At 42.3% G+C, this 16377-nt stretch overlaps 3 protein-coding genes across 3 annotated transcripts in view; 1 reads left to right on the top strand and 2 right to left on the bottom strand.

The window, feature by feature from the left end:
- fnbp1l (formin binding protein 1-like) overlaps positions 1 to 7162 on the bottom strand; it is a 34668-nt gene extending 27506 nt beyond the window's left edge. Inside the window, exon 1 of the mRNA XM_084473436.1 lies at positions 6877 to 7162. Coding sequence (XP_084329562.1) covers positions 6877 to 6900 — 24 coding nt within the window. The 5' untranslated portion in view covers positions 6901 to 7162. The remainder of the gene's footprint in view (positions 1 to 6876) is intronic.
- A 940-nt stretch (positions 7163 to 8102) lies between these two features.
- Positions 8103 to 15214, top strand: LOC311352869 (methylcrotonoyl-CoA carboxylase beta chain, mitochondrial). The gene is made up of 14 exons (XM_084472690.1): positions 8103 to 8214; positions 8487 to 8558; positions 8711 to 8776; positions 9003 to 9167; positions 9302 to 9498; positions 9898 to 10076; positions 10624 to 10704; positions 10897 to 11075; positions 11629 to 11833; positions 12317 to 12408; positions 12518 to 12674; positions 12839 to 12961; positions 13417 to 13632; positions 14656 to 15214. The coding sequence occupies exons 1-14, from the start codon at positions 8144 to 8146 to the stop codon at positions 14740 to 14742; spliced, it is 1890 nt and encodes a 629-aa protein (XP_084328816.1). The 5' UTR covers positions 8103 to 8143; the 3' UTR covers positions 14743 to 15214.
- An 808-nt stretch (positions 15215 to 16022) lies between these two features.
- LOC311353640 (retinal Mueller cells isomerohydrolase-like) overlaps positions 16023 to 16377 on the bottom strand; it is a gene marked incomplete at its 3' end in the record, with an annotated part of 5155 nt that continues 4800 nt past the window's right edge. The window contains exons 12-13 of the mRNA XM_084473542.1: positions 16360 to 16377; positions 16023 to 16177 (exon numbers count right to left, since the gene is read on the bottom strand). The exon at positions 16360 to 16377 is cut by the window's right edge and continues 94 nt beyond it. Coding sequence (XP_084329668.1) covers positions 16023 to 16177; positions 16360 to 16377 — 173 coding nt within the window. The remainder of the gene's footprint in view (positions 16178 to 16359) is intronic.

Raw genomic sequence — 16377 nt, 5'->3', positions numbered from 1 at the left:
TGCAGCTGGTTGAGGCAAACTAGCGTAGCTCAGCTGGCTGGTTGGCGTGAGTGGGAGATGTTTTGGGAGTGTTGATAGTACGATTCTTGTAACCAAAGAATAGCATTCTTTATTTTTAATATATCAGTTTCAGAATGTGATTGTCTACTTTAATTGAAGGCTAATACCAGTTACAGATCTGATCAAATACCTTTACTGGATGCTTTTTGTGAGGGTCAATAGGAGAGGGTGAATACTATTAATAAATGTACATTAAAACAATGGCACACCTGTGTGTATCTGTCTAACACCTGTATCCTGTGCCTCATTACAAATACACAGTCTGCTTGAATGACATTGGAAAATCATTTACATTATTTTCCAACAGTAATATTCGTTGTGCTTTTAGAACTCAACAGGATGTCTTGGATAGGTCTACATGTCTGCCATCTTTCTCCTTTTCAGATATTGTAATCCCCCTATAAACCTTAGTCTCTGTTTGAAAGGACGGCTGAGACAAGATATGGTATATGGCATAATGCAACTATTTTCTTCCATGGATTGTATAGTTAGATTCCCCCCCAGCTAGGGATGCATGAGGCTGTGCTTGAGGCTGGCCAGTTGCCTGTAAACCCATGTAACTTCCTGGCAGACATTTGTCAAAAAGACACACAGGCTAAGATCATGACCCACATTGAGAAGAAACTTTCAACCATTACCGTCACCAAATCAGATAGCCTTGAGGAATGCCCTTTTACGTAATTATATGCATCATTATATTCAATGCAAAACGGATGCACTTAAAGACTAAGACCAATGCGGCCTAGTTAGAGAATCATGGGGTTTTGTAGTTAACCATTAACCCCATATGCACAGATTGCCTGCTGACAGCACACTAAAGCTATGCAGTGAGATCCTGCTACTGGGCCAAAGTAACTTTGAGAACCTCAAGTTACCGGAACGATGCTATAGTAACTACAACCACCAATGATTGACTTTGGGAGACATGAACCCAACCAAACAGTCAAGCCAGATATTTAAAAAGATTATAGACAATTGATCAGTAACAATAGCCAATATAACAGAACCATCCAGCTCATTTTAGTTTTAGCTTTCGCTATTCTGCCGGTTAAATGTATGTAGTGATGACGTCAACATATAGCAGTAACTTCTACCAATATCATTAATAGCTCCTCCTTCTTTATTTTTTTTATAGTAATGCCATTGTCAACTTAGTTTGCACTAATGAAAAAGGCATGGCCATGGGGCCACATCCCTTGACTGGTCCTGTGAGTAGACAACCGAGTAGTGGGACAACAAGCCTTTAGATAACATCTAATTGGATCGTCAACTTCCTCTGCGGGTCAAAGGCTTTTGTTGTAGGAGGTAGAATAGGCTGCATTCAAAGTAACGCCGTAACTGCGAAACAAATATTGAGTGTGGAGGATTAAGCATTGATTAAGCATTTTGACAGAAAGAACATTTTGTATGTTTTTATTCATAATACAAACATACCAAAGGCAAAATAGACAACAAAATAGTAAGTGGCATTGAGATATTTACTCTGATCACCAGACTAGTGTGGTGTGCAGTAGCAAGGAGCATACGCAAGTCTGCCTTGCCCTTGAAGGATAGACAAGCAACAGGTTACCAGGGGGACCAGTTACCTTCCATGCTGAACCGCTTTTGTGTGTGTTCACATGCACTGCACAAATAAACAGCCTGGTGACTATGGTAACGTCACTCTGGTAACTAGTGTAATTTCTTTTGCCCACATAAACAAACTGTCAGGGGCTGATGGGGGGTGTAAGACACTTTGTGTCTCTCATATACAACATATCTGCATACCTTTTATACATGCTATATGTTTGATTCCCAACAGCAACAAGAATAAAAGAAAAGTTCCTACAGCTGGAGAAATTCTCTACTGAGACAAACAGATTGACAAGACTGATAAAATATCTCCTCTCCAAATAATATACCGAGACTTTTATGCAGGAAGTATAATTGGCGTGGAATGGAAAGAGACACACAGCTACATGTCTGGGAGAAGACTCTTGGATCCAACGGAACAAGCAAAAAGTCTGCACATCTGGTGAAACCATGGAACCGTTTCGTTTTTATCATTGCAAGAAGTGATGTCCACCATAAACTACACATTTGAATGTCAGAATCTAACCACATATGAGGAAGACAATCCGTTGTCACTCACTACCTAACAGTAATGGAGTATCTGCCCTCAGAGGCAATATGCTGTGAAGGTGTATAGAATTAGAATGAGACTAAAAAGCCTTCAGTGGTTTGCAGTAGCAACAAGCCAACCCCTCATGCTGTAATACTGAATATGCACACAAAGTTAAACTTCTACTAGAAGCCGACAAAAGCATGAGGTCCAAAGGGAAACGACCCTGTTTTGGATCTAGTCTGAAGTAAACTAGTCTTCCTTGCCGTTCTGGAAGCTGCGACAATGTAACACAACGCACCGCCACTGTCTCATGCTAAAATGTGGTTGTCACAAATCCGCCAACTTGCCCCTATAACTTCAATCTTGACAGTTTCAGTTTAGTTTGGGGAGCTATCATCCTGCTTGTCCTTCCACACCTGACACTGTCTCTGCACCGCCTTGGAGGGCGAGACAATGTGTCAACATGTCAGATCCTGATTGAACTGACATGTGATATTGGGCTAGGGGTGTGTGCTTGTTGGCATTGCTAATAAGGAAAGCCAAAAGAGCTTACGGAAAGGGCACAGCAGAAATAGAGAGCAAGTGCAATTTCTGAACTTTGTCTCACTTTTATTGCCATGTAGAGAAAAAAAAAAAAAAAAAACACACACGGTTCCTCCATTCACAGCAACAAAAGGAATCATAGCTAGACAATAGCCAACTGAGGACAGAAGAGGAAACAGATCCAACACCATGGAAAACATTAACTACACATTAATATAAACAATAGACTGAAACGTCTGTTAGAAATGTCTGTTAGATCATCTTCTGTTTAACTGGGTGATATTATTTGACAATGTAGAGTAAGAAAAACAAATTATTTTATTAATCTCATAATTATCTTTTCAATCAAATGCCACAGTAGCAACGATGTCAAATGACTACCACAATTACCTTAATTTGTCTCACAGGCAGCCCATCACGTTTTATTTCCTTAACTATCTAAATAGCACATTATTCAACAGGCAGCTTAATACAACCGCTATAAGCAGGAGATATATTATATGTCTGTTCGACATTTTAGGTCTTACCGGTCACTCCTGTAATATTATACCTGTCCAAACAGCTGATGGTACTTGAGCTGCTAAGCTGTGCAGGTTGCAGCTGAGATTGGACGTGTTTACTACACAAGCACCGCTTCATCAACAGTAGGTACGTTACTGCCCCACATCACACCCTGGCACTGAAGAAACCTTGGACTCATCCACACACACACACACACACACACACACACACACACACACACACACACACACACACACACACACACACACACACACACACACACACACACACACACACACACACACACACACACTGTAGAGTTAGTAAATAACTATACCTCAACAAAAGCCTTAAACTAATAGCAGAATTAAGAACCCAGTCTACCAACATATATATAAATGCAACTTATCTTGCACATCCCCAGCAAAGCTTTTGCATAATGACTGGGTTGGAAATCTAGAGAAAATTACCAGGGTAAGAAAAGAATTCCAGCCATCTTCCAAGTTTCCATGTGTCCTTAAACCTGCTTTTTTGTCTGCTGTCTAATAATGTAGCTGACTAATAAAATAGTTGTCATAGACCAATAGAGAAGTCATCCGAGAGAGAGAGCAAAAGTGAGAGAGAGAGACAGAAAGAAAGAGACATGCATGTTTTGAGCATGCCAGTATACAGGAAGGCAGGGGTCTTAAGTCTCTCGAAAAAGAAAAAAAAAACAGCTGTGACACAGAGGAGGTCTGGAAGTGCTTTAATCCTCAACTGGTTAGTCAGCATTCACTTCCTGGAGAGAGAGCGCCCTTGTCGCACAGCTGTATGAGCCAGCAGAGAACCTACATACAGTGCCGCGATGGAGATTTTGTTCCTTCATTTGGTATCTGGATACCGCCACATCCATGTGCTGTAAAAGTAGGGTTGCTGTTGAACTCCCTGTTCCAGAAAAAGTCATACCACAAGTCCCACCCTCGGGAAGAAGGGGTCAGTAGTAGGAGAGAGGAGCAGCTAATGGGACAAGTTATGCAGTAGCGTAGCATCATGCATTGAAATGAAGAAAACATGCCCATGTTAACATATTGCCCCCTGGTTACCTTTGCAAAGCGGTCAACTGAGATACTCTTAAGCTTTTCAGAATGCCAATCCAATGGGTAAAGGGAATGGCAGGCGCCGTTGATTGTTAACTAGCATTCATGAGGAAACATACTGTTCATATTTGTAACATTATGTGCAGGCTGATGAACTAAATGTCAATAAAAGACATAACAAATTCACTGTGACTGGCTGAGTGAAATTCATCCTCCACCCCCAGCACTGTTGCTTGTTGGTTCAAGTAACAAGGATATCTGTGGGTAATATAGTGACAGTTTAGGAGATAAGTAGATCTTATCATACTTGTAAGGTAGCTCTTTGACTTTGAGTGAATTTTATTGTTAACAGTTTTTTCATTTAAACAGACTTAAGTGAGCATGTCCATTCCAAAAGATCCAGCTGTGACTGCATCCAGGGAGGAGGAGGGGTGAGAGAGAGAAAGGAAGTGTGGGCGGCGGAGCTGGGGACAGATTTTGAAAACGAGCGAAAAGCAAGAAGCGACCAGCTGTGGGGGAGAGGTAGAGAGAAGGAATCATGCACGTCTTGTGCGTGAGTGTTGTGTTGTTTTGCTGGACAACTGTGCTATTGGCAAAGAGAGAATCTGTTGAACATGAGCTGTTGCATTGCAGATGTTTGGGTGAAGGCAGTTCTCTCTCTCTCTCTCTCTCTCTCTCTCTCTCTCTCTCTCTCTCTCTCTCTCTCTCTCTCTCTCTCTCTCTCTCTCTCTCTCTCTCTCTCTCTCTCTCTCTCTCTCTCTCTCTCTCTCTCTCTCCTCTCTCTCTCTCTCTCTCTCTCTCTCTCTCTCTCTCTCTCTCTCTCTCTCTCTCTCTCTCTCTCTCTCTCTGAGAGAGAGAAACAGAGCCAGAGAGAAGGCTTGGCCGGCCCCACACTAACAGCTTGCTGGACCTGGGACAGTAAGGTCGGCGTCCAGCATGTGACTTCATTCACACCCGCTGTCACCTGCTAAGCAGCAGACTGTTGACCTAGTAAAAGCACTACGGAAAACCACTTCAATGGAAGCGTTGGCGTGTATCCATCCAATGTGAAACCACTAGCTAGCCACAGGGACCCAAGCCCATGAAAGTGTGTGTGAGAGCCAAGCCAAAATCTGACCACTCAGCTAAAGAGGTGAACTGAAAAGCTTGAAAATTCAAACAAATAAACTCTTTACGGGGCATATATTGTATTTCAATTAGAGTGTCTTTACATGAGAGCAGTTTGGGGATACGTAAATACTACTTTAAAAAAGGTAGCACAGTGGTTGTAGCAATGCAGGCATGATGGAAAATTTGCTCCAGTTTAGAAACACGTCTGTTCGCATTCCTCAGACGTTTTTCTATCTCTAGTCTGCGCCTAGCTTTCTAATTGACCAGGCAGAGGATCAGACCACCCGTCTGTCTCTTGTCCTTTAGTCAGATGGGGCCTGCCTCACTGTGCTAGCCTCTGGCTCACCTCCGCCTAACAGACCAGACACAGCATGGAAACATACACCTTGCACACACACACCCAACTCGTGTATAAACACACACATACCAACAGGCTGTTCCTAATATATATATAGTTATATAGTGTGTGTGTGTGTGTGTGTGTGTGTGTGTGTGTGTGTGTGTGTGTGTGTGTGTGTGTGTGTGTGTGTGTGTGTGTGTAAGAACAGGAAGGCAGCCCAGTAATAGGATGATCAAAGAAGCTGGATTGCAGCCAACGGGACACAACATCCACATGCTAGCACCAAAACAAGGTACATGCACAAACACACTTGTGATTATGATTCTATTGAAGAAAACCATTCTCGTTAATAACCATGGACCAAAAAAGAAATCCAAATAACGTTATAATTTCAGTTAAAGTTGAATTTGTCTACAAATGATGTTGCGGTAGAAGCCCTTGGTTATCTTTGTCCTAGAACAGTAGTATTAACATGCTGCTGACAAGGAGCTGCACGGCTTTTCTCAAACCTTAGAGTTCCTCTATCAAATTCCCAACACAGCGGAATACCAGAATGGAGATATCACCTCACACACACAGGAAGTTTTTCTATAAAGCCAATATGGCTCAGATAAGATCAATGAGAAGTGATCTTTAAAATACGTTCACGCTATACACTTGTTTATTATTTTTTTTAAACCACTGTGCAAGAAGCGATCCCATCACTTCACTGCTACAGCGGTACCCCAGACTCTGCGATTCCCACTGATAAAAAGGGTGTGACATAAAAAAAAACACAAAAATAATCTTGATAATATGGTACATTCACAACAACATCACTGAGGTACATTGATTATTATAGATCCCATTGTATTTTGTTGCGATGCCAAAGCGGTTTGCCTCACATGACTGAGAAATGTTTTCTGCGGGACCTGCCTATTGTTTAGCCCGCTGTCACTACGGGCGAAGGTGCATGGGAGATTAGCTAGCTTAGCCGTATCGGCTAATAGCCGGTTGGCTAACATTAGCCGTTTTCTTACACAATGCTAAAGGTAACACGGCACCTTCCTTCCCCGAAATATGAGGTTAAGTGGGTTGTCCCGGCAGAAACAAAGAACACCAAAACGCTTTGCCGAAAAAACATGACGACATGGACTACATACCCAGAGCTCCGTTCCCCAACTCATGGCGAAGTCCTATCCCAAGTTCTTCCCAGATTTAACACCGTATCCCCCGCTGAAACTCGCCCGGACTGCCGCTGGTTTCCCAATCCCGTCCGTCTGCAGCGTCAACAAGCACACACACACACACACACACACACACACATACACACACACACACACACACACACACACACGGACACGCACTTCTTCCTTTGGCCCACAGCTCTGCTTCGCCCGCGTCGTTCTCCACTGCTCTCCTCTTCTAGTGCAGTCCCACACTGCTACACCTCCCAGTCCCTGCCTCCCCGTCTGAATCAGCGAAATGCAGGAGCATGCAGGACCGCCCCACCGGTGCAGCTACATTAATTTGGTCCCAGGGAACAACAGAAATAAAACTCACAGACAGACCTTATACACATGAAATGCTCTCCTCGTCACCCCGTGTCTAATGCATAAGCCATAGGGGATTTTTTTTAAGAAGGGATGCGTAGCAAAAACAACGAAGGGGGCATTTTGCACCTAATTTGAATGTATTTTACATAGAATAGCTGACACTTTGTATATTACAAACACAAACAACTTGATCGTTGTCAATGCATGGACAGTAAGTCGAGGTATAGCTTAAAGGCCATGAATATTTATGATATTTAGTTATGTTAACTGGCTCCATCTTTGAGAAACCTAGTATAATTACTCTTTAAAAGACGTGGGCCCGTCCGAACCATGGTCCGATCGCTGGCGGCGATCCGACTATTGATCGACAGCGCCATCTATCGATAAATACCAACTAGGGTCTGGGCACACATGCGCTCCTAGGAGTGCGGCTCTGAAAGAAGCCTCTGCTCTGTATCCTACTCTAGTGGCTTGTGGGGACCGGAGCGGATTTTTAATAGCTGTGGTGAATGATGAATCCTAATAATTGTGATAAATTCAGTGATTATATAATGGACTATATATGACAGAAATAAATAACGAGGAAATTTGAAAAATATTTGACAATAATTGAAATGTATACACTGCTAAAATTGGGCCAGGATAGATTTACATATGGAGATATAAATATAAAATATGGAAATACAAAGAGACAATATATTGCTGTTAAGGATTGCAGATCCATGGATCCATTGGAGTCAGATCCATTGAAATGGTAAACGTATCATATGGGCACTCCAATGCAGTAGGAGGCAGCATTGCATCGAAGCTGTTGCGACGTACGCTGAAACACATTTGAAGAAGTATAATTAGCTCTGACTAGATAGATTATTGTATGCGCTGTATATGTTTCATGTTGTTATATTGTAGGAATAACACTAAACAAATGTACCGCTACATTACGAGGTAGGATTCTCAGTAATTTCGTGTGTTATGTGTATTCAATGATAGAAGTAACTTCAAATCGGCCCCTCGACCTTTGGCACAGTTTAATATTGGAACCATTCAGTGACCACTTGATAAAAGCTATCTATCTTGCAATATTGTTTTGAAGTTTAATAAGTACGTTATATTATGTTGAATTGAGAAACTATCCAGAAGATTGATCGATTGGTGGACCCAGTGTGCAAACAAGCCTATACCATTTTAAAAGTATCTATCTCTTTTCTCATCTTTAGGAGTGTTTGTGGAGGAGGAAACGCGTCGTTCACTCATTCTCTATCACTGAAAGCAGGAAAAAATACAGACTGGTGAATGATTCATTATGTTTACATTTTGACATCCATCAGGCTTACGCAACTTTATGCAACTTTATGCGTTGCATAAGTCAATTCAGTATACAGGAGTTTAAAGGTGGTGTATTAATGGTATCAATTAATAACTACATGATCCTGTGCTGCAGGAGTCCAGAGCATTGCAGCTTCTTCTCTTGCCATTCTACTTCCAATGCCCAAATCCTGTCACTCAGGCCAGTATAAAGCAATTATTCTCTCTTCACTTTATATCAGAAACTATTTGACCTCAAAATAATACAGATAACTATATCCAGGGGGGTCACTTGTCTCTGGGTAGGCAATCATTTTCAAAAACTACGTGAGTGGATGTCACATGCTAGCTATTTCACATACATTTACTAGGTATGCAGATGTAGTCATGTATCAAATTGAATTCCTTTTTTTCATTAAATCGAACAGACACCGAGAACACCATGTGCAAAGTCCTGCCCGACCCATGAGCTCCGGGCCAAGAAGAAGACAAGCTCTGCCCAGTAATTTCCCTGCACTCGACCTGCCCCTCCAGCCTTTATTTCGGCATGTTTGCGAAGCTAACCTTAAAAACAGCACTGCCTGCCAAAACAAGTGAGTTTGAATCATTTATACATGCTTGCATATGTGTCAAGTTTACATGAACTATGACATAAACATGTACTCACAAGATCACCATGAAGATCCTCTCTCTCTCTCTCTCTCTCTCCTTTCACACTTGATCACAGGTATGAGGAGTTAATGAAGAAGGTGAGAAAGGGTGGTGGGGAGAATGCCATTGCCAGACACACCCAGAGGAACAAGAAGTTGCTGGTAAAGGATCGCCTTCGCCTGCTCTTGGATGATGAGGACTTCTTGGAACTTTCGCCGTTTGCTGGTTTGGGTCTGCCCTATGGAGATATCCCTTCAGCGGGATGCCTAACAGGTTAGAAAAGCCATTTTTTGCTATTGCTATAGCCTACAGCCATTACTCTATCATTCTCTTGCTATAGCCTACAGCCATTACTCTATCATTCTCTTGCTATAGCCTACAGCCATTACTCTATCATTCTCTTGCTATAGCCTACAGCCATTACTCTGTCATTCTCTTGCTATAGCCTACAGCCATTACTCTATCATTCTCTTGCTATAGCCTACAGCCATTACTCTATCATTCTCTTGCTATAGCCTACAGCCATAACCCCATCATTCTATTGCTATAGCTCAAGCCATGATCCTTTCGTTCTCTTAAATATAAAGCAGCTCATAAAGGGTGTGGGTGCTGCTTCGTCCCTTATACCTGTTTGTATCCCACATCATGTGATTATACTGTGCATTCATCCAGGCATAGGCCGGATCAATGGCCTGTGGTGCGTGTTCATCGCCAACGATGCCACCGTGAAGGGCGGCACTGCTTATCCAATCACAGTGAAGAAGCAGCTGCGGGCACAGGAAGTGGCCATCCAGAACCGTCTCCCATGTGTCTACCTGGTGGATTCCGGAGGCGCGTTTTTACCACTTCAGGTGAACACATGTGCACAGGCTTTGGTTCAATGTAAAAGCTTTACAAGACGTTCTTCCACCTACGAATTGGGTACTGGGGATACCTTTTGTTTTTGCAGTGATTCTTATTCATTCTCAATACATTTTGATTGTTAACCCCTATAGCTCTGGCCCTGGTTGCTAAAAAGTTGAGTTAGGTAGATTCCATTTGGTTGTTAGGTTAACATTTGGTCCCACTTCAACCACAGTGGGCGATGTAATACACGGTCAAACTTAGAGAGTCTCAAATAAATGCCTAATTTGACATGCTGAACTCTCAAGGCCCATTAGGTCAGTCCCGTAAGGTCCATTGGGATAGATTTCTGTGTACCTTGAAAGCTTTGGAACAGTTTTATTCTCCACAGAAACCAAATTCCACAAATCCCATGTCACCTGTAGCCATTAGTGGCCAGTTAGCAGTTTTAATCATAGCTGAATCAGTCAATACTTTTAACCTCCTATGCCCTGGTTAATAGTGTAAAATATAAAACTTGCTGTTACAAAGCCTATGTGTGTCCTACGTATGCAGTCAGAAATCTTCCCAGACAAGAACCAAGGCGGAAGGACGTTCTACAACGAAGCCATAATGTCTGCGATGAAAATCCCACAGGTAAAATGAAACTGTTTGAAAAATTAAATTAAGACCTCACAGACAATGTCTGAGGCTGTCCCAAAAACAAATCAGCATTAATAAGTGTCAACATAAAAAGACAGGTTTGTGTTCAATACATAAATAACCACTCTCTACACACATAGTTATATATCAACCAATCAGTTGAACGGGTGCGTGTGCATGCCGTAGGTGGCGGTGGTGTGCGGCTCGTGTACAGCTGGCGGAGCTTATATCCCCACCATGGCGGAGGAGACGGTGATGGTGGACCGCATAGGGACTATATTCCTGGGAGGACCACCGCTCGTCAAAGCTGCCACTGGAGAGGAAGTGACACCAGAGAACCTGGGCGGAGCCAAGCTTCACTCTGAGTGGGGACACACACACAACTCGACCCCATGTATAAGAACCCCATTCACATAAGAACAGCTGAGGGGTTGCTGATACTCTGTTCTTGAGAAAGTAGTCGTGCCTAACCACTAACTGCTTCTGACAAATACACTTTAAAACTTTGCAATTGTAACCGTTTTTTACTTTCGGCTATTAATTGATATGGATCTGAGCCAATCAGAAACTACCATTGCAGTAGCCTGTGTTTGGAGCTCACAGGGCTTCCAGGTTACATTTTTTATATTCATTGATATTATATCCCTTTTTAAATAACTAGACAAGACTAAACAATTGGCAATACAAAAGTGTGAGGTTGATCAGAATAACGGTCTTCGGGTATATCGGAAGCTATACATACATACATGCATGCAATCATACACAGAGACTCCTTCTGATTAAGTTAGATGTGGAAATATCAGCAGATAACATTAGGACATTTAGGATTAGGATACACGTTTGTTTAAAGTGGCTTAAGCTGTGAGTCGAACACCTTGCGCCACCCTTGTTATTACTTGTCTGTCTGTCTTGTTTCAGAGTCAGCGGTTGTGTGGACCATTTTGCCAAGCATGAGACGGAAGCCTATGAGTGCACACGAAACATAATTTCCACCCTGAACTACGAACTTCCCCAGGAGGAAGACGAGCAGCAGTGGAAAGCCGAAGAGGAACCTCTGCATGGCTGCGAAGAGTTGCTTCAACTGGCTCCACTGAATTACAACCACAGTCTGGACGTCCGCATGGTATCAGTTAACCCACAGAGAAGCCCTTTGTTTCAAACACCATCAGATACATTGTTGGATTAAAAACACATTGCTATTACACATTACCCTGGAAATCCAGATTTATTTCAGAGAGCGAGAGAGAGCACAATTTGAATTTGCTCAACGAGTCACTCTGGGAACAAGCAATATAGGCGAGCCAAAAGCGTTGCTTTTTTACAGACCGGATACGGCAAGAGTCTTATCTATTGGTTAGCTCCGCTGGTCTGGATACGTCACCCCTTGTATTCTTCTGATTGGTCGTAGTGTTATCCAATTTTGTGCAGTGATATTTCCAAATGCATGCTTGATGCCGCCCCTCGAGTTGGGCCATTTTCATTACTCGTTGCCAGACCCTACAGCTTTCTAGATGTGGGTCTGGATTTCCAAGCTAATTACACATGTGCCCAGGACTGAACTCTCATGCAAGCGATGTTGATATCTTTTTGTTGTTTGCCCGTCTAGGTTGTTAGTCGGCTGACAGATGGCAGCAGATTCCAGGAGTTCAAAGCTCGCTACGGCACCACCCTTGTCACTGGTTTTGCCAAGATACACGGGTAAGAGTTGGGACACATGCAGCGAGACATTGACCAGATAACCATATCAGCACGGTCCTTTGCCCGACCCCGTAAGAAACATGATCAAGTGTTTTGTGTCTATTGATAGCCACCAAGTGGGTATAGTAGCCAACAACGGAGAGCTGTCCAATGAAGCATCACTCAAAGGCAGCCATTTTGTCCAGTTGTGTGACCAGAGAGACATTCCCCTCCTCTTCCTCCAGAACACAGTGCCCAGACCAAAGCAAACGCTGGATGTGGCGCAGGTATTCCCTCGCCAACCACCTTCCAAATGTGAACATATTGATTATTGTGTAATGTAAGTTTGTATGTATTCTTTGGTGGTGTTTTTTCTATTATCATACATACAGGTGTGTAATACATGAAACAATTGGGTCACAATTGAGTTCATAGCGTGTGTATGTTTTAGGCAGAGGTCAGCTCTAACTGTCTGAAGGCTCTGAGTTCGATGATGTCGGCAGTGGCATGTGCTTCCGTCCCAAAGATCACTGTTGTGATTGGTGGTTGCCATGGCGTCGACAGCTATGCCATGGTGAGTTTCCTTACCAACTTCTATATCTGGTACTAACGCTGGCACAAAACGGCACCACTCTGACTTTAATTGTGGCTTTTAGTCAATTTCTTTTAATTGGTCATTTATATCTTCAACAAATATTTAGGACATTTAAGAAATTTGGTGGATTCCAAAGTTAACAATCATGTTGGTGTGAAGGTTTTGTATGCTCAGTATTGTAGATGTGATTACCATAGGGGATTTTTTTCTTTAAACAAAAAGGTTTAGGTAAGAAAAAAGTATTTTCTTACCTAGATTAGATGGTAAGTGGTTGTGATGAGGCCAGTTCAGTTCAGTTTAACTCAACTGAACTGAACTGGCCTCATTACAAGCCAGATGAACTAGGCAGCCTATACGATTCATTTTAGCAGTGGATGCTCTCCACCTAGGAGCACTCAGTCATCCAATCCTTGCGTCCTGTCGTTTACGAACAGTGCGGGCGCTCCTTCGACCCCAACTTCTTGTTCCTATGGCCCAACGCCAGAGTCTCTGTGATCGCCCCAGGCCACAGAGGCTCTCTGCTGCCACCTGGTGGCGAGGATGAGAAGGAGCAGGAGGCGAACAGGAAACTGGAGGAGGAGAGCACCGCGTTCTTCTCCTCTGGTCGGCTCTGGGACGATGGAATCATTCTCCCTCAGAACACCAGGAAGGTAATTGAGTCCTGTTCCTTGTTGTGATTTCCACCAGCACAGTGCAGCACAGTCTTGCTTCAGCTGTCAGCGATGTTATTGGTCCCAGGATGGCAAAGACCTCGCATGAATAATTTGTGAACAATTCATGATCAAGTGACGTCACACAACTCCTAGATAACCTAATGCCCAAACTTCACCATCTCTAACCTAAAACCTTACCTTAACCATATCTAACCTGATACCTTAACTTAACCATAGCCAAGACTAGACTTAATCATCTCTAACCCAATAACTCAAATTAACCGTCTCTAAACGAAAGCCTAAACTTAACCATCTCTAATCTAAATCCTAAACTTGACCATCTCTATCCTAAATCCTCAAACAATCAGACTAGTGCGCTGCGACCTCAGGTTTCCCAAAACAACATCGTACAACCTAACCTCTGTGCTAATTGAGAGAGATGCCTTGTCTAATCTTTTCATTCATTAGTCACTGGAAAAAAACTACGAAATGAGTTTAAGTATTTGATGTAGAAGGTACGATTGCTCAGATTTAATTTTCCTGCTAGTAAGGTGACGTTTGCTGTCACATTGTCATGAATTATGAATTGAATGCTTTCGCCATCCAAGGAAAAATACCTTGCGTACACTCACTGTGTCCGAAGAGGTGTAGGTTATTTTTTGTGTTGTGCCTTTGTGTGGGACAAGCAAAATGGATTACATTGTTCCAGGAAATTCAGGTTACAAATTAGAGAGGGTATCTTTTAGTTCTTTGAACAGGTAATCAATCCCCAGGGTGTATCATTTACTGTGAGGCATTTCCACTTTCCTAGTCCATTCTTTGTGCCTATAGGTTATAATTGGTTGCCCCTGTTTAAGCTATTTCATAACGTTCATGCAACAGTTCATTTTATTGTATTTTACATCGCTGTAGAGCATTAAATGACAACTTGGGACATCATTTCTGTAAAGAAATTATTTTAATGTTCACAAAAGTTAAAAAAATTGCCTCTTCATGACATTTTCCCTCCCTTGTGTTTAGGTACTCCGAGACTGTCTATACATCATCAGGCAACAGCAATATCAGCTCTCCACAGAGAAGCAAAGGGCCCCTCTGCTGAGGATCTAGAGCATCCCTTATACTAGAGTATATGAGGATAGTATTTTACAGTATACTGAGTATATACTGCAGCTTTTCCAGTCACTACCTCTCAAATGGCTTCCACCTCCAAGAGATGCCTTGTCTAATCTTTTCATTCATTAGTCGCTGGAAAAAAACTATGAAATGAATATAAATGAGTAGAAAAGTATTTCAAGTAGTAGGTACAAATTTGACACATTTTGTATTTTAATTTTGTATGACGATTGTTAGTGTTGATATTTGTATGACTTCTGATCATTTTAAAACATACTGTGAATGAGCAATGAAATGAAGGGTGAAATGAAATGTACAGTATATATATTTCAGACCGATATTAAACAAAGTATGATACAATGTATCTGAAATACATTAACATTATTTAATAAATATAAAGGTACAATTTAGCTATCAATCAATTGTACTGAAAAATAATGTTCTTTCCTTGATAACAAAATAATCATTGAAGCCATCTCATTCCATTTGTCGATTTTGTCCAAGTTTGCTGTGTCTTGCTATTTATTTTTGAAAAACAGCAACTTAAATGCTTAAATGCAGCAGCTTAAAGGTTATTCATGTTACAATTATAGCATCAGCATAGCATCATCCAGAATGTAAGAATATCACTGACCACATTGTTGTGTATATAAGGCTAACCTTAAATATTCTTTAGGTAAGATTTAAGAGCTATAATATGAGTGTAATTTGTTAGATATACCATAACCTACAGTAATGAGTGAAATGCTCCACTCCTAGCTCATTTTTTACCATTCAGGGCACCTCTTCCCTGATTGGTGCAGGGAACCCATCTTGCCTGTGAATCACAGGTGCGTGAATGCGACATATTGCCAGAGGAACATGGAGAGCGAGGGTTGACTGTTTTTGCTGCTTATTTTTATGATATTGCTCTTTCTAACTCTCAAATCGTGCCTACTACTGCTCCTTTCAGCATTATCCTTGATTGATTATATTTGGCCTGAGGTGCTGCCACAAAAGGCATAGTAACACTGCACCATTCACATCAAAGGTTCATCTAGTATATGTACTCAATTGTGGCTAATGGAAATACACTACCTTACTGATGCAATGCGAACAACTGCATGTTTGGGACAGGCACTAGGACATAACAACCTATGGACACAAGGCACTAGCAACCAAATGGTGAGAAATCCATTTTAAAAGCTGGAAGATCTCACTGCAGCGACACTTTCCTCACCTCCGTCAAGGATGGGGCTGGGGTGGGGTTGATGGGTGTGGATTAACACTAAAAGCTAGGGGGTTCGTGGCTTGTACGTGCCATGTAGGGTGACAGGGATGATGGTGTTGACAGAAGCCCTGGCAAGCTCTGTCATCTGCCTGGCATCTAGCACCAACAAGAAGCTCGGCCTCTCAGCACCCGGCTTCACCACAATACTCAGCAACACACCTGGACACATGAAGGACATGGGGATTAGTGTGTGAGGGGAATTTAGACCAGCGATCGTGTATTTGTGTGCATCTGTGATAACCCGTGACCATGTTGATATGTGTGAGCTTGTCTTTCTGTGTGTGCGTTTGTACACGTGTGTGTGTGTGTGTGTGTGTGTGTGTGTGTGTGTGTGAACCGACCATCATCTTCGTCTGTGG

Source organism: Micromesistius poutassou, assembly GCF_964030765.1.
Source record: "Micromesistius poutassou genome assembly, chromosome: 9".
Classification (NCBI taxonomy): Eukaryota; Metazoa; Chordata; class Actinopteri; order Gadiformes; family Gadidae; genus Micromesistius; species Micromesistius poutassou.
This window is presented reverse-complemented; position numbering and strand designations above follow the sequence as displayed.

Bases quoted from the DNA above. Each gene is read 5' to 3' on its own strand.
- LOC311352869 (XM_084472690.1), top strand. From the start codon at position 8,144: ATGCGCTGTATATGTTTCATGTTGTTATATTGTAGGAATAACACTAAA. The intron at 9,499-9,897 runs GTTAGAAAAGCC...GCATTCATCCAG, and splicing joins TTCAGCGGGATGCCTAACAG to GCATAGGCCGGATCAATGGC. The intron at 12,675-12,838 runs GTATTCCCTCGC...TGTATGTTTTAG, and splicing joins AAACGCTGGATGTGGCGCAG to GCAGAGGTCAGCTCTAACTG.